General features: G+C 43.5%; 1 protein-coding gene across 3 annotated transcripts in view; it reads left to right on the plus strand.

Annotated features, from left to right (window-relative positions):
* IL36G (interleukin 36 gamma) overlaps positions 1–27040 on the plus strand; it is a 163068-nt gene that overhangs the window by 115872 nt on the left and 20156 nt on the right. The window contains exons 3-5 of one of the 3 annotated variants that reach the window (XM_040496769.1): positions 7239–7382; positions 9167–9276; positions 10726–10788. In XM_040496769.1, coding sequence (XP_040352703.1) covers positions 9198–9276; positions 10726–10788 — 142 coding nt within the window. In that variant the 5' untranslated portion in view covers positions 7239–7382; positions 9167–9197. Of the gene's footprint in view, positions 1–7238; positions 7383–9166; positions 9277–10725; positions 10789–15577; positions 16346–16651; positions 16788–27040 lie in introns of those variants that run through there. The other 2 variants (XM_040496771.1, XM_040496773.1) reach the window with 2 other exon arrangements.

Below are 27040 nucleotides of genomic sequence, written 5' to 3' on the forward strand. Positions count from 1 at the left end.
CATTATAATTAGTCATCCTATCTTCTTAGGTCCCTCTTGACTGTAACAGTTTCTCAGACTTTTGTGTTTTAATGACTTTGACAGTTTGAGGTATTTTGTAGATTTTCCTTCAGTTGGGGTTTGCCTCATATTTTTCTTATGATTAAGCTGGAGTTACCGGCTTTTGAGAGGAAGACCATAGAGGTAAAGTACCAGTCTTATGACATCATATCAAAACTACATGTTATCAACATGACTTATCAGTGTTGACCTTAGCCTTGATCAGCTGACTGAGGAAGAGTCTCTCCGATTCCTCTGCTGTTATATTATGACCCCCCACCCCCTTAACACTGTATTCCTTGGAAGGGAGTCAATATAGGTCAGTGCACACCCGAGATGTGGGGAGTTATGTTCAACCTCTTTTTTCTTTTTAACGTTTATTTTTTTGAGAGACAGAGAGACAGAGAGACAGAGAGACAGAGAATGAGTGGGGGACGAACCCATGAGACATGACATCATGACCTGAGCTGAAGTCAGACGCTTAACTGACTGAGCCACCCAGGTGCCCCTAATGTTCCACCTCTTTAAGGGAGAAAGTATATACATAAATCATTTGGGTTTCCTCTGCAGAGAGATTTGTCTGCTTTCCCCATTTATTTATTTATTCAATCATTTATTTACATCCGTATGGACTCACGGATATTTATTTTATACTTTCAGTTCTAATCCAATGCTATGTTATTTATTTTATTGCTCAAATTGTTCCAGCTTTGGCCACTGGAAACCCATCAGCTGGCTCCGGTGTCCCTTTGACATCTCCACTTATTGCCTCTCCCTGTGCCCCCTTTCCTTTCTGGAACTCCCAGTGGCACTCTAGGCTCATCTTGCACATTTCCCGATCCAGCCCTAGAATTTCAGACATTTTCCCAAGGAGCCGTAATTCTTTTTGTTAGAGAATTGTATTAAAAACTATCAACTGGGCACTAGCTATGCTTACTGTCCTGGGGAATCATTGCTTCTAGGCTCTCTCAGCTGACCGAGCAAGGAAGCATACATGTGTCTACCAACTCAGGCCTATATACATATTTATAAACGTTTCTATTTGTAGCCATCTATACTATATTAAGCTAACCCTGAGTTCATACTGATGTCCCTAACTCTAACCCATCACCACATGGATCACATTAGCCTTTTCCCCATGCTTGTCTGTAAGTTCTCACTGTAATAGTGAGAAACCTGTCTGCTACCATCCACCATTCACTTGCTTAACTGTCCGATTCCAGAACCCATGTATACTGGTTTCAAAGCTGTTCACTTGTGCTCCATACTCCATGGGCTACAACTTTACCATCTGTGTGCAGGGCTTATGTACAGTGTCTTTGCCTTTCGTCTTACACATGTCACTCATTTCCAGAGTTGCTTTGGGTCAGCACCTTTCTCAGCCACTCCCTTCAGTGATGTTATTTCATACCTTCCTAATACACTTAGATTCTTTTTGCTACAGTGTGCATTCCAGCCTGGGTGGGATTTAAAAAATAAAGCAAAGTAAATAAAATAAATTCAATTAATTTAAATACTTTTGTACTTAAATTTTATATTTGATAAATTTAATTTTATATTTATTTAATTTTATATTTTAACCCACGCCCCCCAAATATAAAAAGACCTACAGTTTTGAAATCATCGTCACTCAAACAGTGAAATTTTTGAGCACACATTTTTTTAATGGTTGCTTTTTTAAAAAGTTGTATATATTTGGTACTTTCATACTGTTGTATAATTAGAAATTCTAACAGTTTCTCACCATCTACCTGCTGTGTGTGTGGGCCCCTCTTAGGAGACAAGGGCCACAGGCTCCCTGAAGTTTCCAAAAGCTCATATATGAGTGAGTTTGGAATGTAAGATGCATTTTCTGATAGGAAAAAAAAAATGTAGTAAGTGATGATTGGCTTCCCAGTCTCATCCACAAAATCCCACTCAGTTCCTTTTTTATTTATTCCCAGCTGCAATAGTGACATTTTACTAATCTCCGACCCCATGGAGAAGACTTCTTCCCTGGGGAAAAAAAATCCAGATTCCACGTGAGTTTTTTAAGATTGCCTTTTGACAGGGACTGGATGTTCTTTGAGGCAAATGGTAGGACAGCTGGACCTGCAGAAGTATCTTGATATGGGCGGAGAACCCACAGGAGCTTCCCAGTGGTAATGATGAACTTGGCAATTCGGGAATGAAGGAGAATTAAGGGTATATTCTGCTAAACGAAAACAGAGGGTGTTCACTGCTGTAAGGCCTTCCAGAAAGGAAGCTGGAGCTAAGTGCTATCAGTACAACTTTCAGACATGACGAAAATGTTCTCTGTTTGTTGCAATAGCCATTAGCCACTTGTGGCTACTGAGCACTTGAAATGTGCCTCTAATGAGGCCAAGGAACTGAATTTTAAATGTTATTCAGTTTTACTTACTTTACATTTAAATAGCCACATGTGGCTGGTGGCTACCATATTAGACAACGCAATTCTAAAGTATGTACTTCAGGTATAAAGAAAATGATCCCAGATGGAAGATATAGATATAAGAAGAAATGAAGAACCAAGAAGATTACTAAATATGTGGGCAAAAGGAAATTAACTCTCATGCTATGAAATAATAATAATGATGATGATGATGATGATGATGATGATAAAATACGTAGTTTTGAAAGTATATGGAATTAAAACATGTGACAGTAGAAGCATAGAAATTGGACAAAGTTGGGGCACCTGGGTGGTTCAGTTGGTTTAGCATCTGACTCTTTTTTTTTTTTTTTTTAATTTTTTTTTCAACGTTTATTTATTTTTGGAACAGAGAGAGACAGAGCATGAACGGGGGAGGGGCAGAGAGAGAGGGAGACACAGAATCAGAAACAGGCTCCAGTCTCCGAGCCATCAGCCCAGAGCCTGACGCGGGGCTCGAACTCACGGACCGCAAGATCGTGACCTGGCTGAAGTCGGACGCTTAACTGACTGCGCCACCCAGGCGCCCCAGCATCCGACTCTTGATTTCTGCTCAGGTCATGATCTCACAGTTCATGAGTTCGAGCCCTATGTCAGACTCTGTGCTGACAGCATGGAGCCTGCTTGTGAGTCTCTCTCTCTCCCCCTCTCACTCTGCCCTTCCCCTACTCACGTGCTGTGTCTGTCTCTCTCAATATAAATAAATAAACTTAAAAATTTTTTAATTGGGCAAAGTTGAGGTAGATGGAGGTGTTCTGTCATCCTTGAATTGTCTGAGAGGAGAATAAAGTTCTTCATTAGCATGAATCTTAAGGATACATGGGGTACTTCTAGGATAAGCACCAAAAGAGTTGAAAATAAATATAGAGGTATATACATTTCAGACTAGTAGGGAGAGAAATGGAATGATAAAAAATATTCAAACCAAAAGAAAGCAAGAAGGGGGAGGAGAAACAGAATAGGAGTAATGAAAAAAAACACCATAACAGCGGTAAGTTTTTAAACCCAAATGCTCTAATTCATTGATTTTAAGACACACAAGGAGTGCCTGGGCAGCTCAGTTCACTTGAGCATCTACTTCGGCTCACGAGTTCTCAAATCTTGCGATTCACAAGTTCAATCCCCACGTCAGGCTCTGTGCTGACAGCTCAGAGCCTGGAGCCTGCTTCAGATTCTGTGTCTCCCTCTCTTTCTGTCCCTCCCCCGCTTGTGCTCTGTCTCTCTCTCTCTCCCTCAAAAATAAATAAGCATTAGGGGGGGCCTGGGTGGCTCAGTTGGTTAAGTGTCCGGCTTTTGCTCAGGTCATGATCTCATGACCTGGTGAGTTCGAGCCCTGCATCGGGCTCTGTGCTGACATCTCAGAGCCTGGAGCCTGCTTCGGATTCTGTGTCTCCCTCTCTTTCTGCCCTCTTCTGCTCATGCTTTGTCTGTCTCTCTCAAAAATAAATATTAAAAAATTTTTTTCATAAATAAATAAATAAACATTTAAAAAAAGACACACATTTACTTGTATTTTTATATTTCTGAAATTGGGAAACACATGACAGGCTATGGCATCATATGAACCCTGTCAGGGTGTGCTAACTTGTCAGAGTTTTTTTTTTCTTGGTCATCAGTTGAGTTTTGTGGATCATTGTTATTACATGTGTTGAGTTTAATTTCTGCTGAAAATGTTTCAAAAAGATGCCCTCTGACTTGGCATGGAAACTGAGTAGTGGGGCAAACAGGTAATTTTAATGAAGCTTTTTTTTTTTGCCAAATACCAACAACTTTCAGAGACCCAAAAAAGAGACTACCCACAAGTAGATGAAGCTCTTTATACTTTGTTTCTGAGATATGTGCAATGTAAGACAAGAGAAATTGCCAAATTCCTTGGAATTGATGAAAGAAAATTTGCCTCATGGAGAAGCTGGTATGATTGATCTGTGCATTTGATAGGGCTGTTGTTGAGATGTTATGTCATGGTTTAATTGGTGGCATTTCTCTTTCTTATTGATCTATAAAACTTTGGTGTATCTTATAATCCATGATGTTTTAGATTGATGTAAGTGGTTTGTATGATAATGTTGATTACGCAAAGCAAAAAGAACTGAATTATATCCTGTTTGCTTTAGATACATCTAAAGCATAAGGGTGGAGGACATTGAAAAGAAAAGGATGAGAAAAGATATACCACACAAATACTAATGAAAAGTCTTCTGTATCTGACAAAGTAGATTTTAAGACAATAAGCATTTGTAGAGATAAAGAGGATTTCTCCTTAGAGATAAAAGTCTCAGATCACCAGAGAGATATAAAAATTATAAGTTTATATGCACCTAATTAACATGGCTTCAAAATGCCGAAATCAAGATCAAAATAAATCTATAAATCTACAGCATAGTAGGAGATCTTAATATCCCCCTTACATAATTGATAGAATAAAAGATAACAGTGAGGATAGAGAGGATCTGCTCAATAGAATTAATACATCTGACTTCATGGTCGTGTATAAAATACCGTACATAACAACTACAGAATACATGTCAAACATTTACATGCAGACGTTGGTGGAAAAAATGTAAGGTTGAAAGGAGCAGACTGGGGGCGGGTGGGTGGCTGAGCTGTTAAGTGTCCGACTCTTGATTTTGGCTCAGGTCATGATCTCGAGGTTTGTGGGATTGAGTCCCGCATCGGGCCCTGCACTGACAGTGGGAAGCCTGCTTGGGATTCTCTCTCTACCCCTCCCTATCTCTCTCTCACTCTCTCAAAATAAATAAACATTTTTTTTTTTTTTTAAAAAGAAAGGGAGCAGACTGGCAGTCAGGAGATTTTAGCTAATAGCAACACTAATAATGGGGATTGCAGCCATCCCTTTACTGACTTCCAAAAACTTTCCTATGGCAAACATGAACTTACATAATTTTCTCTACTTTCTTACTCTGTTTTCTCTTCGGGATTCGCTCCTACTCACTACTTAACACTATGGACTCTTGAAAGTTGCCAGTCTCCTGAACCTCATGCCAATGATGAGGCCTTGCTTCTGGGCCTCTCAGATGCTGGTTGGATGGTCTGCTGGATATGTGGCTACCACCTGACCTGGATTCCTTATTGCTGTGCCCTCCCGTCTGTTGGGACCTGGTGCTACCTGTGTGGGAGCCACTTCCCACCTTCCCCCACTAAGTGCTCACAGAGCATTCCCACGCTCCCTTGGCCACTATGTTCTGGACTGCAGGCTGCATGTCTCCTGTGGGCGTCTGCTTCTGTCTCTGTTCCTCAAGCACTGTCCAGTTTCTCAGGCCTGGCTAGGTCTACGGCAGGGAATTCACCTTGCTGCCTCTCCTGCTGTACGTGCCTGGAAAAATCATGGGAAGTGCCAGCATCCTATGGTGATGCAGGATGCAGGAATCAAACCGATTTCAGTAACATTCTAATTCTTTGACTGTTGGATGACAGAATTTATACTCAGTTGGGTTTCCCATTTTTTAACTTCATATTTTCCTTCACAATCTCATCCCAAAGGCTTATCAAGAAATTCTCCGAAGATCTATCTTAGGCATTTAATAGACAAATTAGAGATTTCTATTCCAGCTATCAAGGGAATCACATTTTTCAGATCTTTAGACCAATAATGAAATACCCTGCGGCAATTAAAAATAATGTAGAAAAGTACTGATGAGATGAAATACTATTTGAGATATCATCTTGACTAGGAAAAGCAGGATGCATTGTAAATAGGGAAGGAAAATAATTTGTCAGACACATTCCTGTCACTGCGTGTTATGTAGATGTGAGCATGGAGGAAGGTTTGAAGATAAGACCCTAGTCTGTGCCCACATTTAAAAGACAGAGCTGCGACGTTCTCAGAAAAGCCTAGGCTGCCTGGAACTCGGTTCGTGATCTCAGGGAAATTGCTTAACCTCGGTAGACTGCTCTGGCTTTTACAGTGGAAGCTGGGAGGACAGCCCCAGCCCCAGGATCAGCATAGGACTTGGGGACATAAGGAATGCAGGGGACATAAAGAATGCCCTGGATTACTGAGAGCACACAGAGGACTGTGGTGGCTGTTACTGTTGCCCCTGTGCTATTGTGCTGTTGCTGGTGACCCAGTGGCTATGACCTTGCTTGGTCACGTGGATTTTCCTCTGAGTGCACCAGCTGTTTTTAGCATTGTAAAACACAACCATACTTATTAACTGACAAGAGCAAGTGCAATGCAATGCAATGCAATGCCAAAAAACAAACAAACAAACAAAAAAAAAAAACAAGGTAAGTAAATAGCCAGCAGGCTGTAGGAAGAAGCCAGTTCTTGGTGGGCTTGATCAAGGAAGGTCCACTGGGGATGTGTTGCATGTCCCCGTTGAAGAAGAGTGAACACAGGAGATGTGGATGGGGGTGTCAGTGATGTCCTGGAGTGTTCTTTAAGGAGAGGTGAAAGGACAGTGTTTTTCTCTGGGACGTGGGGCCCCACCTGGCTGAACTCTGGGACTGGGGTAAAGAACCACCATGAGGACAAGGACTTGCCCACACCTCCCAGGCTCGGTGTCTGGGCTGGACACTGCATCTCCCCTTTCCTTTCGTTCGTGTCTCTTTCCTACACCTTCGCTGTTGCACTGGACCAGCAGCCACACAGCCTGTCTCAAGTGCCTTGAAACGTGTTGAATGGATGTGGCACAGTCCTTGGCAGAGTGACACTACTCCACAGGAATTTGTTTATTCCTTTGGGGTGGAAAATGGCAGGCAATGAGTAATGACTGATACCTAAGATGCTGCTTATTATTGGATAAAGGAATGCGCTGCTACATTTGCATACACACTCCCAAACCGATTCTTCAAAACGAGGACCAGACCTGGCCCCTCCACATCAGAGATCCTGAAGGGAGAAGACAAGCAGAGCTCCAGGAGCCACAGAGCGTGGGGACCCTTGCCGCAGGTAGGTGGTACTGATGCGGGTTCAAGAGACCAGTTGACATAGATGGGGAAAAAGAACAGCATGTGGACCTGCCTTGCTTTTTTTCCCATTAGAAGCATGCCCTTCTGTGGATTTCTTGACTTTCTAAGTGATATCTCTGACACCTGCCCAGACCACCTTGCTCTCAGCCCCATGAGCAGCCTGAATGTCTTCCAGGGGGGCTTCTGCCGATAAGCGGGGCATTGCTGGAGGGCCAGGCAGACGCTGAGCTTAGGAAACTTGCCAGCCCTGCTAATGCTAGCTTTCTCTGCTTTCAGCGGCTAGAGAAGAAGAATCTAGAAAGTACTGGTCTTCAGAAAAGAGATTTGGGGACCCTACATATTTTGAGTGTTCGTAGGTGAAAAGACATGGATCTCAGATGGCTGAATGCACTGCTTCTCTAGGGAGCTCTGGGGAAACCACCTGCATTTATTTTGATACAGGTGGAAAATTCCAGAAGTGACTCACAGGGATCTCCCAAGTACTTCAGCCTGTGGGCATCATTCTGTCCCCCACCAGGACCACCACTGTCTTCGTGTATTTTAGTACCTACATTTCTGCCAGACATTTCTTTGTCTAATGTCATGTGACTGCCAATTTCTCTGACTTCTCCAGTGCCACCAATTCCCTGTGTCCCTTGATCTAGCCCCAAACTGCAAAGAGATTTGTGCTTTGTAGATGTAGATTCTCCATGCCCTTAAAGATCTGTCGGGTGTCCCCACCCCCTAGAGCCACCCAGTGGCCATCCTTCACTGTGGCCATCCTATCATTCACTGTCCTTGCTGCCAAGCCCTGGAGCCTTTCCTTGCCATTTTTTATTTTTGCAAAACCATGTAGCCCCCTTTGTCCTGCTCCTAAGCCCTTCTCAAGGGATTGGGTTTCCACACAAACTGCCCATCTCTGCAAACTAAAAGTGGTGTGACCCTTGAGAATTTACTACCTTCGGGTTTTTCATCTATATAATGGAGATAACAATTATTGCCTCACTTCCTTCTCTGAACTAATGTTGGGGAAAGTTCTTTGTGAAGTGAGTGAAATGTGACTTGCAGAATTGAGGGGTGTTTAGAAATCTCTCTCCTCCAAGTCCTCCCAGTGAAGAGCTCCTGTGTCATCCCTTCCCTAAGACATTAGGAGCTGAGCCTCCTGGGACCTTTGGAGGCTCAGTTTTCTATGACAAGAGGCTACAAAAACAAACAAACAAACAAACAAACAAATAAAACCTGCCTTTCTTTGCAAAGATTAGACTACAGCAGAGGGTTGGCAAACTTCTTCTGTAAATGTTGGGACAGCAGCATTTTAGGCTTTGCTGACCAGATGATCTGTCTTTCAAATACTCATCTCTGCTGTTGAAGCCAGAAAGCAGCCGTAGACAACATGTAAAAAAGGACATGGCTGTGTTCCAATAAAACTTTACTTAAAAAAATAAAAAAAGGCAGTGGGACAGATTTGTCCTGTGGTCTGTAGTTAGTTTGGTAATCCCAGGACTAGAGCAATACACTTTGAGCTTTCTGTTTCATTTTTATCAAATGTTGTCAGGATCCATGAAAATGATATTGTGACCCACTGTTTAGAAAGCATTGCTGTCCAAAAATCAAAGAAGGAATGATAGGAGAAGCACAGTCCATTCTTACAAGGCCTTCCTGGACACAGCAAACATTTCTGAGCAGAGAGCAAGGCTGATGGCCTACTAAGCACTTGTGGTGCCCAGCAAGGTTTCCTGGGTTCGGAAGTGTCATAACTGACCTCCTTCCTGCCTTTAATCCCAGGTTCCTGTTGAGTCATTTCATTGTGTTAAAAATGTCATTTTTGGAGGACTCAAGTGTGAAAATGGAGTCTGAAGACCAGGAAGGAGATGAGCCCCAGTGCTGCTCAGAAGGTAAGATTCTTGCAAAAGCATCCATACTAGGACCAAAACATAGCTCCTAAAGCAGGACCTTGTAGGTCTGTGCACAGACCGGTTCCTCCCTGTTGACCTTGCATGGTAAGTAACCTTTGAGAACTTCTCTGGCAAATGCATTAGACCAGAGAAGTCCTTGAAGGGAAAATGAAGCTCTGTCATGGGTGCCTAGGTGCATAAGGTGATAGATAAACAGATCACCTTCACCCGGAGATCTGGGGCTTTGAAGTGAACCAGCTGGATGGTTCTGAATCCTCCCCCAGCCTGCCCAGGCAGAGGAGAAGGCCCTGCAGTAGAAGGAGTTGTCTGGGTCTTGGGTGGGAAAAGTACCCTGGCTCAGGACTTTCGATCATCCCATGGAGGAAGGCACTCTGGTGTTGGTGTTGGCTCAAGGCATATGAAAAGAGGAGGCTTTTGACCCAAATGACTGTCTAGTGCATGAAGTGTGAAGGGAGGGCACGTAACAGGGGCCTTCAACTTACACGTGGAAATCAGAATTCCCAAACTAAAAGTAAGACATTTGTCTGACAAATATGGATCTGCCCACAGAGAGGTTTGGAAAGCACTGCTCCTGCTCTTGGAACAGAGGCCATGTGGTGGCCACCATGCACCTCCTGTCCCTTAGGCAGCAGGAGTGGACACCAGGAAGGTCCACGCACCAGACACTATAATTATGCAACCTTGGGGAACTCCAAATGGTGATATCGACTCCTAACTCTGCCGTTGTTTGTGGCATGTGTGGAAGCGGTAAAGGCTTCCTCTGACTTCCAACACATTCCTTGAGAGTCTCTGTCTGAACTAAGTCTGGGGCAGCTCCACCTTCCGCCATCTTTCCTCACCAAGGTGCAGTCTTCCTGCTTCTTAGAAGCATCGACTGTCAGAGCTGGAGGGACAGACAAGGAAGGGAAGGCCCAGAGCGGTGAGAGGCAGTCACGTACACTACAAGGCAAGTCACTACAGCCAAGCAGTGGGCAAAGCCAAGACTGCCTTCATACCAGAGCACAGCATTTGGGTTTTCTTCTTGCCTAGGTGCTATGTGCTCTCCATATGCAAAGGTTGTTTGGATTGTGACCAGAGATTTCATTCAGGCATTTCTCAAACTTAATGTTTTGTCAGCTAGAAGCTTCCAGATTACTCTCAGAGTACTGTGGGCAATGTATCCTATACCCCCTGAATTAATGCAACGCATGTGTTTTTAATAACTAAGGCTTCTACAGAGTTCTGCATTCAGAAACTGAGTTCGTTCTATTTCATCTCCATTTCTACCATTTTTGACCAGGAAGGCTATTTTTTGTCATTACTGTCTCTTTGCTTTAGCGTTTCTCAAAACATACAACAATAAGTAAAGCATTAAATGGCCCCTGATGTTCCTGAATCCCTGGAAAAATCCCAATTGTCATGTGCTAACCTCACTGTCTCTGATTCCAGACTTGGACAGAAGCCCCTTGGAGCCAGACATGAGCCTCACCTCACAAAGCTCTCCCTATTCAAGTAAGGCCCCTGGGTGAACCAATGAGGGTGGCGACAGATGAGGGTGGGCACGAGGCTGGTGCCACGATGTTCTCGTAGGGGCGTCAGAGGATCAGAGGCTGCGGGTACCTAAGGGTGCTGGGATGAGGCCAAAGGCTTTTCCTTTGTGGAAACGAATGAAAGAAAGATGAACCCTGGGTGGGCCTCGGGCTTTCCAGAGAGGTGTAGGGAACACATATCACTGAGTGGTCCAGGAGAAGAAAGGTTTTGAGCCTAGGACTCTTCCATGTCCTTCTTCTGACCTTTGCCATGAGGCTGGCAAGCCGGACCTTCTCAAAGAATTTACGAAAAACAGAAACTTGACCAGCAGAGGGCGCACGCGAAACCCTCACCGCGGAGTGTGCCTTGGCTGCCCTCACAGATCTAGATCACAGGCTACTGCGTGAATCTCACAATAACCTTAAGAAAATTCAAGGGCGGAAACCAAAGGCGTGAGGGAGGCTGCCTGCCCCAGGTGACACAGGCAGTATTGGTGACAGGTGCTGGAATTTAAAGGTACTGTGACCGCTGTCTGCCCAAGTCAGGTTTAAGGCTCCCCGTCACCATCCTCTGCACAGGCAGAGTCGGAAGGCCTCACTCAGCCTGAGTCCCAGGTCTAGTGCGGGTGACCTCCTCGCTGGTAAACCGGAGGTGAGCGCACACAGGCCCACGGCCCGCCCCCCCGCGACTCTGCGAGGGAGGTTGCCTCAGGCGCTATTGCCGCTCCTGTTGCTCCCGCTGTTGTTTGAGAACGGACTCCCCAGAGGAGATAATTACTAGCACAGTAAAACACGGACACCTCTGATGTGGCCTTGAGAAGGGAGTCTGAAGAACGCGGGTCAGGCCAGGAATGATGTGCGAGAACACCAGTTAACGAGGAGGATCCGGCACAAGCCTCAGTGTGAGATGATGGGGGGCGCGACTCAGGGTGCGATGGGAGGGAAAGAGAAGTAAAAGAAGGACAGGCTTTGGAAATATTTAAGAGGAAGACAGCCCAAAGCTAGTGCTGGACATGCAACGTACAGAGCATGTGTGGGTGTCTCCCCAGACCAACCGGAATCTCAGGGCAGCGGGGACCAGGCGTCCATGGTCCTAAAATGTCACCCATCAGATGATTTCCTGTGTAGGCTCCTAGGTACTTCCTACCTAGTTTCTCGCCCACCCCACTCTACTCTTCCCCTGGCCCTCTAAGGATCTGTCCTTAGACAAGGCTTTGCTGACAGCATGATGCCCCCAGTGACAGGCTGCAGGAAAGAGTGTTAAGAAGAATAAAGATCAACATGTTCTGAGTCTTTTATATGGCTCAGATACCTGGCTAAGTGCTACTCGCTTGAATAAGCATTTTAATCCTCCCAATACCCCCTCCAGGGAGGTGCTATTATTACCCCCTTCTCACAGATGAGGAAGTTTAGAGAGATACAGTTACTTTTCCTAGGTCCTAAAGTAGTAAGTGATGGGAATTTGGATTGAACCTATCTGTGAAAATGGATAACCCATGTGTTTACATCGGGTTTTAAACCCATAGTGTTTACATGCTAAATTGCTTATAAGGCAGAAAGACTTGGAGTGGGAGAAATTTTGAGTGGGCTGTGATGTTTGAGGCCACAGGAAGGTAGAGGGCTAGGGCTGAGACCCTTGCATGTGGGCTAGAAAGGATTGCCTGTAAAAGGGCAATCTCAGGGAATTTAATCTGTAGCAAGAACAGAAGCACCCTAATCAGAGGTTCCTTTCATAGCTGGTCACTCCTCCTGCCCCCATCCAAGATCCTGGGGTAGAGTGAGGCAGGTGAAGGCAAGAGGAATGTGTCTTGGGAATAGAAGGAGAAGACCCTTATCCATCCTGTACTCTGCTTGGCAATGAGTTAACTGCACAGAGATAATAGCCTTAGGAGTGGTGCCCTCCAAGCATTTTGGATCCTAGTGACCCCAATCAATGAAACAAAACTGAGGGCACTCCGTTTTGAAATATGGGCATTAGTCCATTATGAAACTTACACAAAAGTAGAAAGTTCACAAAGACTAAATAAAATAGGAACTGACCTTTAGTGGTTTCTTCCCACATTCCAGTGGATTGTCTGGCTCGCCCAACTGCCACGCCCCACCCCCATCCCAGCAGACACACACCTAGCAATGTGCTGGCAAATGTTTGACAACCAGTTCTCTGGGGATGGGTGGGAGTGGGAGGGAGCTCTTCCTTGGAAATCTGGGAAGAGAAACTGCTGTATTCTTTACAAAGCCCCAAAGCAGATCCTGGCCCCTGATCTGCTTTGTGGAACTGTAGCCGTAGCCTACATATTACTAAAGACTGCCAAGGAGAGGAAAAGCAAGGCGAATTTCATAATGTTAGTATGTGCTAATTACTTCCTGGCTCAGTCAGCAAAACCCTTTAAGAGAAAGATGGACTTAGACCAGCACTCACCAGATAGCAAACAAGATGGAGGGAAAACACTGCTTTGCTAAGGAAGGGGGCTGGTCTGCCGCCTGCAATCTAAGTTCACTGCAAATCATGCCTCCTCCTTTTTTTCTTTCTTTTTAAAAATTTTATTTATTTATTTATTTATTTATTTATTTATTGGAGCTCCGCAGGGCTGAGAAAGCCAACTGTTAATGCATGGGCCATAGAAGCTACAAAGTGGCTGCTTTCATAGTAGATAAGATGTGGGGCCCCACATCTTTATGAAGGATGGTCCTTCAAGAATAAATATATAAGTATATTTATTCCAGTGTATCAGGCATGGTCCCTTAAGAGTTAGGTCCGGTCCGTCTTCCAGCCAGTATCAGACTAAGGATATTTATGATCTCATCTGAGCCCATTCCGAATTATCTCAAGGCTGCATAATGAAATTGAAGGACCTCTCACAACATACATCGGTGGCTCGATGCCACTGTCAAACAAGAGGTGTCAGTCACTAGAACTCCCAAAATGAAAATAAATACAAACAAAACACATTAAATATTAGTTAAGTACTTACGCTACCATACAAAGTGGAGAATTCTTGAAAATATTGTAACTACAAAGTAATGTTGATTATACATTCTCTTCGGGTTGTAGTCAAAGAAAAAGTCAATTGAATTGTTAAATCTGGCTATTCATCAAGTCACTTTAATTTTTAGATATTAGTCATGTTGTTTTGGACTCTGTATCAGCAGGTAAATCAAATGAGTAAGCTAATTGTGTATCAAGATTTTCAGTTACAAAGTAATAGCGTAGCTCACTGAATTCTAAAGGAAAGGCATAGTGTTTCAGTAACCTGGTGGCTTTGGTCTTAAGATGATACAAACAGGGTTTGCCTTTCTAAAGGATACGAGTGGAGGGGCACCTGGGTGGCTCAGTCGGTTAAGCATCCGACTTCGGCTCAGGTCGTGATCTCGTGGTTTATGAGTTCGAGCCCCATGTCTCTGTGCTGATAGCTTGGAGCCTGCTTCAAGTTCTGTGTCTCCTTCTCTCTCTTGCCCCTCCTTTGCTCATGCTCTTTCTCTGTCTCTCAAAAATAAATAAATGTTAAAAAATTTTTTTTTAATAAAAAAAAAAGTATACAAGAGGAAAGATCAACAACAGAACAAAAGGAGGCACCAACCTCCAGACTCCAGATTTTCACTAGGTTTTCCCAGTGCAGATCACAATTTTTGAGCAGGTAGGGATCACCCAGACTTTAACCATTAGATCTGTTACATGCAGCCTAGGAAAAAACCAAACCCATATAAGCCTCCAACCTCCCCTGCCCCCAAATTTGTACCTGCCTCCTGAGTTCCTATCCTGATTGCCTGCCTGGCAGCCTAACCCCACTTTAGCATCTGGACTTTGCCTTGCTTTGAACCTAAACCCTGATGAGTCATGAGGGACCTGTGCCTGCCTTCAGGTTTCCCACAAGCAGCTTCTCCAGGTTCTTTGTTATTGGTTCCTCCCACCTGTTCACACCCACTGCACCATCCTCCCCCACGGGGGACTCAAAGACAGTACCTTGCCATACCCCTTGGACCCTGGACCCCACTGGACCTCTCTCGATGCACCTGCAGCTGGACCAACTTTCCTAGAATTCATCCAGCATCTACACGATCACTTATTACAGAGCTTGCATTGTCCAGGCTGGCCTCCTGGAGGAGATAACCAGTAGAGCCTGGCTATATCTCGAAAAACAGAAGCACCTGGGTGAGGTTGGGCATGTTTAGGAAGGCAGCAAACCCACAGGCACTGAGATCATCACTTCCCAGAAATTTATTTCACCTAGAACTTTGTAATTAACCACACTCTACTTTTTATAGCCCAAATGACATACACTTTACAAAAATGCTGATTCAGAGGGTTGTGTGCACCCCAAAATTTATAGCAGCACTATCAACGATAACCAAAGTATGGAAAGAGCCCAAATGCCCATCGACTGATGAATGGATAAAGAAGATATGGTGTATGTATGGTATGGTATGTATAGTATGGTATGGTATATATATTTTATTATATATATATTATATATATAATGGAATATCACTCAATGACCAAAAAGAATGAAATCTTGCCATTGGCAACAATATGTATGGAACTAGAGTGTATTATGCTAAGTGAAATAAGTCAGAGAAAGACAAATACCATGTGCTTTCACTCATCTGTGGAATTTAAGAAACAAAATAGATGAACATAAGGGAAGGAAAGGAAAAAAATCAGATAAAAACGGAGAGGGAGGCAAACCACCAGTGACTCTTAAATACAGAGAACAAACTGAGGGTTGCTGGAGGGGCATTGGGTGGGGGGATGGACCTAATGGGTGATGGGCATTGAGGAGGGCACTTGTTGGGATGAGCACTGGGTGTCATATGTAAGTCATGAATCACTGGGTTTTATTCCTGAAATCAATGCTATGCTGTATGATAACTCACTTGATTTTAAATACATACATTTAAAAAAATAAAAGGACAAATGACACTGAAAGCAAAGCCCACATGCTTGCTGGGTGAAGACAGCATGTTATGGGGGGGAAGCTATGTTATTATTTGCTATTGTCTATAGAGATAAATGTTGACACAAAATGAACAAACCTTTTAGCATCTCTAAAGAAAGAGAGTTTTATTTGAGCCTAAGTTAGGACAGTTGCCTGGGAAACACCCTCTTCGCAGGGAAAAACGTGCTCTGGAGAATGAACTGTTTTTACAGGGCTATATTCTTTTTTACAGCTTACAAAAGCCCAAAAGATAACAGGTTAACATATAGGCAGGAAGCACAGGTTTTAATGTCAAGGAATGCAGGGAGATAGAGATCTTAAGGGCAAGGTGGTTTCCCTTAGGCTGTGCATTTACAAGGCAGGTGTACAATGTGTATTTGATGGGCCATAAATCAGGCTTTTGGTTGGAACAAAGTTTATGTACAGTCATGCTGACTTAGAAATCTAAAATGGCTTCCCTTCTATATCCGGACTTTAGAGAAGGTCTCATCATGAAGACTACTCAAAGAACACACAGCAGCTATTTATTCAGAGTTTGCTGTAGCAAAGGAGTCAAGCCTCCATCACTTGCATTTGGCAGTGATTCGAAGGCAGACAGAAGAGTGGGTAAGCTTTATGGTGAAAAAGGTGCCTATTGACTGGAGTTGTTGGTCTTGGATGCTGGAGCTGGGGCACCCTAGGTGCTTGGTTTGAAGAGCGTAGTCGGCTTTCTCTGGTTGGTCCTGAGTTGGAAGTGAGGACAAAAATAGAAAAGCTGGCAGCCATTGAACACTTCTGACTCTGGGCCCATTGCTATAGAAGCTGAGGGTTTGAGTTCTGTTGTCTCAGATGTTTGTGTATTCAGTCTCCTCCTGTATTGAGATTCATATCGGTGTTTTCAAATTTGAATTGAGTGTTTTTTTCTTTCCCTAGATCTTTCCTCACTCCCACAGGTTGTCTGTGTGTATGTTGGAAGTATAGACAAAGTATCTGGGATGCACAGCTGACTCCAAAGTGAAACAGGAACCAAACTGTTCCTTAAGGAAGGTGAAGGGATCCTCATTGTTCAGTGAGTTCAGTTCTTTGACGTTCTTTTTCTGAAATACAAAGGAGAATTTATTTGGTAGCCAGGCTACTTTGTGAAGGAAAAAAGGAAAGATCAGGCAATCTTTGCTAAAGTTTGGGTTTTCAGCCTTAGCAGTCAGGCTTCCCACCTCTCTGAATTGGGGGGACAGGGGACATTTCTTTCCCACATCTCTTACTTCCTTTGCAATGAGGGATGCTTTGGCTCTTTGACTCTATCACAGGAGGGACAGGGCTCTCCTTTAGAGACAATGAAAAAAAAAGTGATCTTTCTTGGTACGAGCTTTTCTGAGTGTGAAGTTGATATATAAAAGGTCTGTGGAAAAAGTCAGAAAACTGGGTCAGCCATAGTCGTAGAAAAATGATCTTTTTGTTTCTCTTGACATTTCTGGTACAACACCCTCTTTCCTTTAGCACCGTCGTCAAATTCTTACACCTGAGTTGGCCCAGGAGCCAAGAACATTCCGACTCTTGGAATTTCCTTCTCCCTCTGGCTCCTTCTTCCTTCCAACCCTTCCACGTAAGCTTCTTTTAGATCCAGAACCCCTTTGGGGCCATCCACTGTTGCCCACCACTAGCTGGTCTTCGAGGCTGTTCCCCAGGCGGCAGTCCTTTGCCCATCCCAGAGAAGAGAGTGGCTGAGGGCTGCATGGGGAGAGGGGCTTTATACAGGCCAGGTGGGAAGTGAGAGAGAACGAGAACCATTTCTGCTGAATAAAGCAAGGTGGAGAGTCACCTGGGATTGTGGTGCTTTTGTCTGGAACTGCTTTGAGCACCCTGCCTTCTAGAACCAGAATTTACTGGTTCGGGTCTCGAATAGTATGCATAGCTAAGGTTATGGATTTGATTTTTATTCCTGAAAAACAGTACCAGAGATTGTGAGTAGTGAACATACCTCAGTTCACCAGCCTTGAATCCCCACTTTGCCCATTGGGCTCAGGCAATATGTATTTCTCTCATTAGTTTTTCACTCCAACTCATTGACCCGTTCGTAAGGGAACATTGGTAACTAACCACACCACTCTGGGGTCAGACTCCATTTGGGCCAAATTTCTGTTCAGTTGTTTGCAATCTGAACAAGTTACTAAACTTCTCCAATTTCATTTTGCCCACCAGTAAAATGGGGATAATAAAAATTATCTTACATAGGATTGATATGAGGAATAAGAAGGGATTCAATGAAAGTTCATTATTATTAGTAGTAGTATTAGTATTGATAACCGTCTCTTCTGCACTCTTTCACTGGTGGGCCCATGACATCAGCAATGCCCAGGTGGCATGGATCTCTGCTGTGTTGGGCACCAGCTGGACCGATGGTGAGGACAGTGAAAGGGTGCTGATGATGGGGTGAGGCAGGAAGCACCCAGGAGCAGCAGCTTTGTGTCAGGAAGGGTATAGAGATGGCAGGAGTCTTGAGGAAAATTCAAAGGGGTTGTGCCCACCTCTGTGGAGCCTGTCTGAGTGAGAAGGACGAACTGCAGCAGTGATCAAGGATCTGCCCGACTATAGGGGGTTTAGGGATTCAGTTGGCCAGCCAGCCTATGGGAAATGGGGGTGAGGGACAGTTCTAGACAAGGAAGTTGTCCCTGTGCCACCTCTGATAGGGAAGATGACCAAACATCAGTGGTTGAATTCAGGTTTTGCACGGGAGAGGGTATGAGCCCACATATAGGACTGATGATTGAGTCTACTTCGAGCAACACATATAAAATGTGATTGATGTGGTAGGATTATCTTGTGGATTAGCATTTATACTATATAATTATATATAAACATAAACAAACATAGCCTTGTTTCTGACTCCATAAACATGACACCATTAGCATGGATCTATGGTTTGTACCCTCTTCGTGTCACCTACTGACTTTAGGTCACCTGAGGAGCTTTAAAATTACAGATCTGGGTCCCATCCCCAGTGACTGCCTCAATTGGTTTGGCAGGTGCCCAGGCATTGGTATTTTTTGAAAGCTCCCAAGTGATTTTAACGTATGGCCAGGATGAAGAGTCATTGTGCTATAGGGTTGGGCTCCTAATTGGAAAGAGTTTGCACCATCAGGCAATACAGTTTCTGATAGCAGTTAAGCTCCCCTCCTAGATTTTCTGATACAAGATGAGTCATGTTTACAAGTTTGTATCAGCAGAAGAACTACTTTCCTGACCTTGTTTTTTTCTTTGACTATTCTGACTCCAGAGTCCTTTGGAAATCCCACTGGGAGATGATTTAGACCAGGGATGCGTAACTTGTTCTGTAAAGGGCCAGACAGTAAATCTTTCCTGTTTCACAGGCCATATGGCCCCTGTCATGACTACTCAGCTGTGCCTCTGTAGCACAAATGCAGCCATACACAATGTGTAAATGCGTGGGCAGGCCATAGTTTCCCTGATTTAGATGATGAGGTCCTGGACATCAAGCTGATGCCTTAACTGGATGAGACGTTGGGAGCCCTTGGGTGGGTATATGTGTATTTTGCATAAGTGAGGAAGAGAAATAAGGCAGACTATGACAGATTAAAAATAAATGCAAATTCCTTGACATTTCCCTCACTGAAAGATGGCATTTATGTGCACTCTTCTTGAGTCAATGCAGGTTCTGTGATTGATCAATAGAATATGACAGAAATGAAGGATTGCCAGTTTCTGAGTCCAGGCCTTCAAAGACCAGCAACTTCCACAGTTCTTCCACTCCTCTGGAGGTCAGGATACTTGATCTAGATCTTGGAACCCAGCTGCCATTCTTACTATTGCCTCATCAAGAGCAATAAAATGGGAGTGGATTGATGTGAAATAATGAAAGTAACAATTAGTCCATAGCTCCTTGGTAGAGCAGATTAAATATATTGCAAATTATTTGACATTCTTCTCCATGAGAGGGATGGTCAGTGTTTCCTCCCCTTGACTCTGGGTGGGCTCTGTGATTGCTTAACCAATATTTACTAGAATGAAGTAGAATTTTGCCATTCCTGGCCACTCCCAGGTCTTAAGGATGGGCAACTTTTTTTTTAATTGAGATATAATTGATACATAATACCGTGTAAAGGTACAATGTGTTTGATACATTTATATTTTATAGTATAATTACTGCAGTATTTAGCTAACACTCCTTTATCATATCACATAATCATAATTTCTTTTTTTTATATTGGGAGCAGTTAGGATCTGGTCTGTTAGCAACTTTCAAGTTTATAATATAGTATTGTTGATTATAATCACTATGTTGTGCATTAGATTTCTAGAACTTGATTATCTATGAGTTACAAATTTGTCCCCTTAAATAACATCTCCCCAGTTTCCCCACTGGTAACCATTCTACTCTTTGTTTTTGCAAGTTCAGGTTTTTGGTTTTTCAGATTCTACGTGCAAGAGATATCATATAGTATTTGTTCTGTCTGACTTATCTCACTTAGCATAATGCCCTCAGTGTCCATCCATGTTGTTGCAAATGGCAAGTTTTCCATCTTTCTCATGGTTGAATACTATTCCATTGTATATGTATACCACATCTTCTTAATTCACTCATCCATTTATAGGCATTCAGGTTACTTCCATATCTTAGCTATTGTGAATAATGCTGCAATGAACATGGGTGTGTCTCTTCAAGATCCTGATTTCAATTCCTTCCGATACGTACCCAGGAGTGGGATTTGGTTTTTACTTTTTTTGAGGAACCACCATACTGTTTTCCATAATGGCTGTGCCATTTTACATTCCCAACAATAGTGTAAAAGTGTTCCCTTTTCTCCACATTCACACTAACTTGTTATCTCCCGTCTTTTTGATAAAAGAGGACTGGTAGTTTTTACGTCCTGTCTCCTAAAATATGTATTCTTGCACACCAGTGGGAAATTGTAAGACCTCAGAGAGATTTAGGGCATGCCTGAAAGGTCCTTTAAGAACCAGAAGCCTCACAGGTAACACAAGGTAGAGAAAACTGTCTTGAAAAGAAATGTAGGTGTGTTTTTCCCCTAATGGAATTGATTCTAAATTGAGAATGCAAAACATTTTTAAAAGAATTAAAGTAGATTGGACTGAAAGGGACAGAGAAGTAAAAAATAAAGAGGGGCCTTAACATATAAAATGTTATATAAATGTTATATCTATATATCTATATCTATATCTATATACTAAATATATAATATAATATATAAATATAATAAATAATATATAAATTATATATAATATAATAATATATATAAATACAATAAAAATAATGGCCCCAAAGATTACATCCTAATCCCAGAATTTGTGAATATGTTACCTTACGTGGCAAAAAGGGTCTGCAGGTGTGATTAGGTTAAGGGTGGCTCAGTGGGTTAAACGTCTGACTCTTGGCTCAGGTCATGATCTTACAGTTTGTGAGTTCAAGCCCTGTGTCGGGCTCTGCACTGACAGTGCGGAGCCTGTTTGGGATTCTGTCTCTCCCTCTCTCTGCCCTTCCCCAACTTGCTTTCTCTCTCAAAATAAATACACTTAAAAAAATAAAAAGACTCAACTAGCCATTGCTGTCTTTGAAGGTGGAAGGGAGACATGGAACACAGGTGACTCCTAGAAGCTGGAAAAGGCAAGGCAACGATTCTCCCCTAGAGCCTCCAGAGAGAGCATGCCAACATCTTGATTTTGGCCCAGTGGGACCTGTTTTCCACCTCTGACCTCCAGAACTGTAAGATCATGTTTGAGTTGTTTAAGTTATGAAGTTTGTGGTGCTTCTTTTACAGCAGTGATAGGAAACTAACACAGACCTCCAGCTGTCAATGGGCAGGAAGGAAGCAGGCTGAGAAAACTGCTGTGCTGCAAACATGGGCTGTTCCATATGGAAAAGGAAAGATGACTTAGAGGGTAGAACTGATAGTCTAGGGCTAGAACCTGCTCCTGGGGCACAGGGCGGGTCCCTAGTCAAGGAATTGGTGATATGTTCCCAGCTGGACTTCCGAACTGCTATGAACCAGGGAATGCTATGTATGTCTAGACGGTCTCCTTTTAACAGGAAGATCTCATGTGGCCACTGTATGCCTATTCACCATTGCATGTTGGGTCAGTGTGGACAGATAACTTGTCTCTTTAGTTCACAGGTCTTCAGATTGGGAGAAACCTCCCAGTAAGTCATGTCTGTACCTGGACCTGTTTTTGAACAACAGAGAGAGACAGAGTGTGAGTGGGGGAGGGGCAGAGAGCGAGGGAGACACAGAATCCGAAGCAGGCTCCAGGCTCTGGAGCTGTCAGCACAGAGCCCGACTTGGGGCTCGAACTCCCGAACCACGAGGTCATGACCTGAGCTGAAGTCGGATGCTTAACCGACTGAGCTACCTAGGCACCCCAGTCTGAAATGATAAATTGAAGTTAATATTCTATTGGTAGTTATCATTTGAGAATGGAAGCTTTTCATTTTGCTCCATTGGTCTCAAACAGTAACAGTTTTCACACAGGCTGTGTGAGGGATTTGCCTTTAACTATTAACTGCATCATTTTGTGACTAGCTCCAGTTGTAGCCAAGCTCACAAAATCATTGTTTCTTATTTTGCATTTGTAGACACTTTGGGAATCTCCATTCACTTGCAAGGCGTCCCCATAGTTTGTTTCCTGCTCTTGGTGGTATCTCTTTCATGCAAACTAAGGAAGATAATTATTTGGAGCATGAATCCAAATATGAGATCATTGTTATTGTGTCTCCTATAAAACAAGGTACTGGGCCCAAACCAGAGTTGTTCATTCTAAGCCCCAGGTCACCAAACTGAGGCTCAATTACAGTCTCAACTCTCCCTGAAATGGAATCTGAAACCAGGAGTGAAAAAAACCCAGTCAGTCGGGAGTCACCTGATCAGCAGTGGCTAGCTAATCCGCCTGAGACCCCCACAGTCCCCTATGGGAAAGTAACCTTGCAGCAATCAATAACCAACCTGATTTTCTGCCAACTTTGATTTCCCTGTTTCCACTCCCTTCTGCCTATGAAAGTCTTTCATTTTGCACAGCTCCTCAGAGCTCCTTTCTATCTGCGGGATTGGATACTGTTTGATTCGAAGTAATTTCTGCTCAAATAAATTCTCAGTTTATCTTTTAACATGTTGTAGATTTGATGGCAGTTTTATCCCTACAAATCCCTACAGTCATTTTTATCTGAATGACTTGTGAATCAGATACGTTTCTAGTTTTCATTAAAATTTCACACACCCTTTTCCTGAGAAAATAAGTAACTCATGAAAATCAGGTGTTTCATTTTAAGGAGGCTGTAGGCCTTTATGACCTTACACAGTCAAATTGTCATAATATTTTGTTACCCTACATCTTAAAAAAGTGTATTTATTGATTTGGCGGGGGCTGGGGGGAGAGGGAGAGAGAGAGAGAGAGAGAACACAAGCAGGGGAGGGGCAGAGAGAGAGAATCCCAAGCAGGCTCCACACTGTCAGTGCAGAGCCCAGTGCAGGGCTTGAACCCATGAACTGTGAGATCATTACCTGCGCTGAAATCACAAGTCGTAAGCTTGACCAACTGAGCCACCCAGGTGCCTCTGTTACCTACATTTTATTTATTTAAAAAAAAATTTTTTTTTCAACGTTTATTTATTTTGGGGACAGAGAGAGACAGAGCATGAACGGGGAAGGGGCAGAGAGAGAGGGAGACACAGAATGGGAAGCAGGCTCCAGGCTCTGAGCCATCAGCCCAGAGCCCGACGCGGGGCTTGAACTCACGGACCGCGAGATCGTGACCTGGCTGAAGTCGGATGCTTAACCGACTGCGCCACCCAGGCACCCCTGTTACCTACATTTTAAAGAGTGTCATGTATTCGGTAACTAAAAATCTGAATATTTTGCCAAGAAAGGCTTCAGTTATATAAAAGCAAATTATTTAAAACACTAATTTGCTGGAAGGTATAAGCAACAAAGGTCCACTTTGATTAACTAAATTTAATGTTGTTAAACTATTTTTTATTTTTTGAAAATTCATTTCATTATGAAATTCCATCAGTCAGAATTTGGTAAATTAGCAATACAAGTGGACAATAAATTTACATGTATGTATGAACTGGGTTGCAAGGTAAAATGGATTTCCAAACAGCCTGCAGTAAAAAAGAAGTTTGAAAGCAGGATTCTAAGCTTTCTGCAAAGTTCTTGCCTTCAGGCGCCATGCTGAATTCAGAGCTCCAGCAGCCCCCCTCCCGGGATGTGGTCTCCAGAGGCTTGGCCATTCGAAGGCATTCAATGTCAGGGTGCCCTCTGCTGGTCCCAGGAGGCACAGCTGACCACTCAACCAGAGCCTAGCTCCAAGTCTTTGAAAGCTGAAAACGGTGGATTCCTTGGCAGCCAGGCCCTCTCTGTGGCAGCATCCAGGGACAGAGGATGTCACTTGAAGGGGTTTGTGATGAACCAAACACTTGCATTCATAAAGTTATGGTGAGCGAGGTGGTGAACTGAGTCAGCTCGTAACAGGTCGTAGGGGCTCACTACGGAGCTTGGACTTGCTGGGTGGATAGTGAAGAAGGTTTTCCTAGAGGGAGCTGTGTGATCGGGTCTGAGTTTTAGAGAGATTTCTTTTTTTTTTTAAACATTTTATTTATTTATTTATTAATGTTTATTTATTTTTGAGAGAGACTGAGAGAGACAGAGACAGAGATTCCAAAGAAGGCTCCGTGCTGACACCAGAGAGCCCCATGTGGGGCTTGAACCCAGGAACCATGAGATAGATCATGACCTGAGTCGAAGTCAGACGCTTAACCAACTGAGCCCCCCAGGTCCCCCAGAGAGATTTCTTGACCAAAGTGAGGTGGACAGCCTGGAGTGGGAGTGCCTGGAGGTAGGTGGGCAGTTATGGGCTGAGCCAGGAACCCAGGGGGGTGTGTCCTGTGTCTTCACAGGAGACTGTTCTGTCTGTGAGACTGATCTCGTGGGCTGCTTCAGTGGTCTCTTGTCCTCTGTCTCCTGCTTAGGCTGAGGCGATGGGAAATCAGACGGAGGAGGAGAGTTTAGTTAGAGTACACCCCACCCTGACATTTGCTTCCCTTCTGCTTTCCCTCCCTGCTTTCCATTCTGATAGAGAAGCCACAGCTTCAGCTCTGGGTATACCAGTCACTGGCAGGTCCCCCTGCCCCTTCTCCTCCTGGGGGCATGGGGATAGGGGATTCCATCTGTTGGCAGCTCCCCCCTCCTGTGATTCACCATCTCCTGTTGCTTTCTCTAAACCTGCCTGCACTTTTGTAAATACTCCCTTGCTTATGTTCTCCCCAGTGTACAACTTCTGAGTGTACTTCTATCCCTTGCCAGGTCCTGAGCCATGCCAGAGAGTTTGAACTTTATTGTTCAGGCAGTGGGGAGTCATTGAAGGTTTTAGAGAGGACAGTAGCAAGAGCAGAGGTGTACTGGGGAGAATCTGAAGTGAGCAGGACCGCCCAATCGGCGAGGTTTGACGCAAGTAAACCGAGCCCCCGAGCCCGACGTGGTTGGGTCAGGGAACGGGAGATGGAAGCTGAGGCATTAGATGATTATGCCAGTTGCACATATTATTTGGTAATTCACTTCAAAAACCTGTACATTTAAGGTTGGGGTTTTTAGGTTTGAAAAAATGAGTATGTCAAAAGTGTTACAATAAGATGTTGTGCTTTGCCTTGGCTCTCAGCCCCTGCCCCTTCCACGCAGGCTGGACCAAGTGGCCGCCCCTTCACTGCTGAATGGTGAGCCACAAATATGGCCACACATGGAATTAAAAATTTTCTAGCAGCCATGTTAACAAAAGTAAAAAGACATAGGTGAAACTCAAAATATGCAAAGATCTCCTAACATTCAATAATGTGAACAGAAACAACCCAATTAAAAACAGGCCAAAAATCTGAACAGACACCTCACAAAGAAGACATACAGGTGGCAAATAGGTATATGAAAAGATATTCCACCATCATATGTCATTCGGAGATTGCATATTAAAACAACAGAGACTATTCCGCACCTATGGAAATGGCCAGGATCTGGAACACTGACAACACCAAATGCTGGTGGGGATGTGGAACAGCAGGAATCATTGCTGGTGGGAGTACACAATGGTACAGCCTCTTTGGAAGACAGTCTGGCAGTTTGCTCTTTGTTCTGTCTTGTTTTGTTTTTCTACAAAGCTAAATGCAGAGTCTGACCATATGATCCAGCAATTGCATTCCACACAAAATTTACACATGAATGTTTATAGTAGCCTTTAGGGTTTCAGAATATCATATCCCTCCCACCCCCCCACCCCCTCCCGCCAATATCATCCAAGATGTTGTATTTATACCTTGTGAATATTTTAGAAATTCAATTGTTTAAGAAAATAAATTTGTTACCATTTTTTAAAGTTTATTTATTTATTTTGAGGGGGAGAGGGGCAGAGAGAGAGAGAGAGAGAGAGAGAGAGGGAGAGAGAGAGAATCCCAAGCAAGCTCTATGCTGGATCTCATGAACCGAGAGATCATGCCCTGAACTGAAATCAAGAGTGGAATGCTTAACCGACTGAGCCACCCAGCCACCCCTGTTACCAAAATTTTAATTTATTAAGTATTTCACATTATTTGTTTTGAAACATCCCTAAACATAAAGGTAACGTAAAGTTTGAAGAACTAATTCTCTGGACCCAGAAGGCCTTTATGTATTTATATATAAATAGATTAATACTTTACAGAGATTTGTTTTCTGGACAGCATAATAGATAATTTTAATTAAAACTGAAAAGTCTCATATTGACAAGACAAATGTTTGTTTTGTTTGGGGAAAAGCAAACAAGAAACTATGTTTAAATCACCGATTAGGCTGTATGCTAGAGAACACCTTAGTTTGGATTTGCCCAACCTGATAATTCTCCTTTTCATTAGTCTAAACACCTTATTTGCATGGAAAAATTATCAAAGAATCAACAGTACCAAACCAACTACCCTACCAGTTTACCATAATACATGCATTTTACTCTTCTCTTTAACTTTTTATTAGAAATAATAATAGAAAAAGTTGAAAAAATGTGCAGGGAATTTACACATTTCATTCATCTAGCTTCCTCTAATGGCAGCAATTTAAATAACCATCATTGTCAGCCTGGCCAGGGTAGCTACCAGTGAGTTCTTCAAGAGACTAGAACGCCCCTCGCCAACACATTGGCTATTGGTCCCTCAGGTCATCCTTGGGGGCAGGGGTGATTAATGGGCAGATAGCTAGGTTAAACACAATAGATGTGTTCCAACATCCCCAGCATTTCCCTGAGCCTCTGGTACAGCAGCGGCTCAACCTGAGCTTCATA

Source organism: Herpailurus yagouaroundi, unplaced genomic scaffold (genome assembly GCF_014898765.1).
Source record: "Herpailurus yagouaroundi ecotype Mexico unplaced genomic scaffold, PumYag 188, whole genome shotgun sequence".
NCBI classification, from domain to species: Eukaryota; Metazoa; Chordata; class Mammalia; order Carnivora; family Felidae; genus Herpailurus; species Herpailurus yagouaroundi.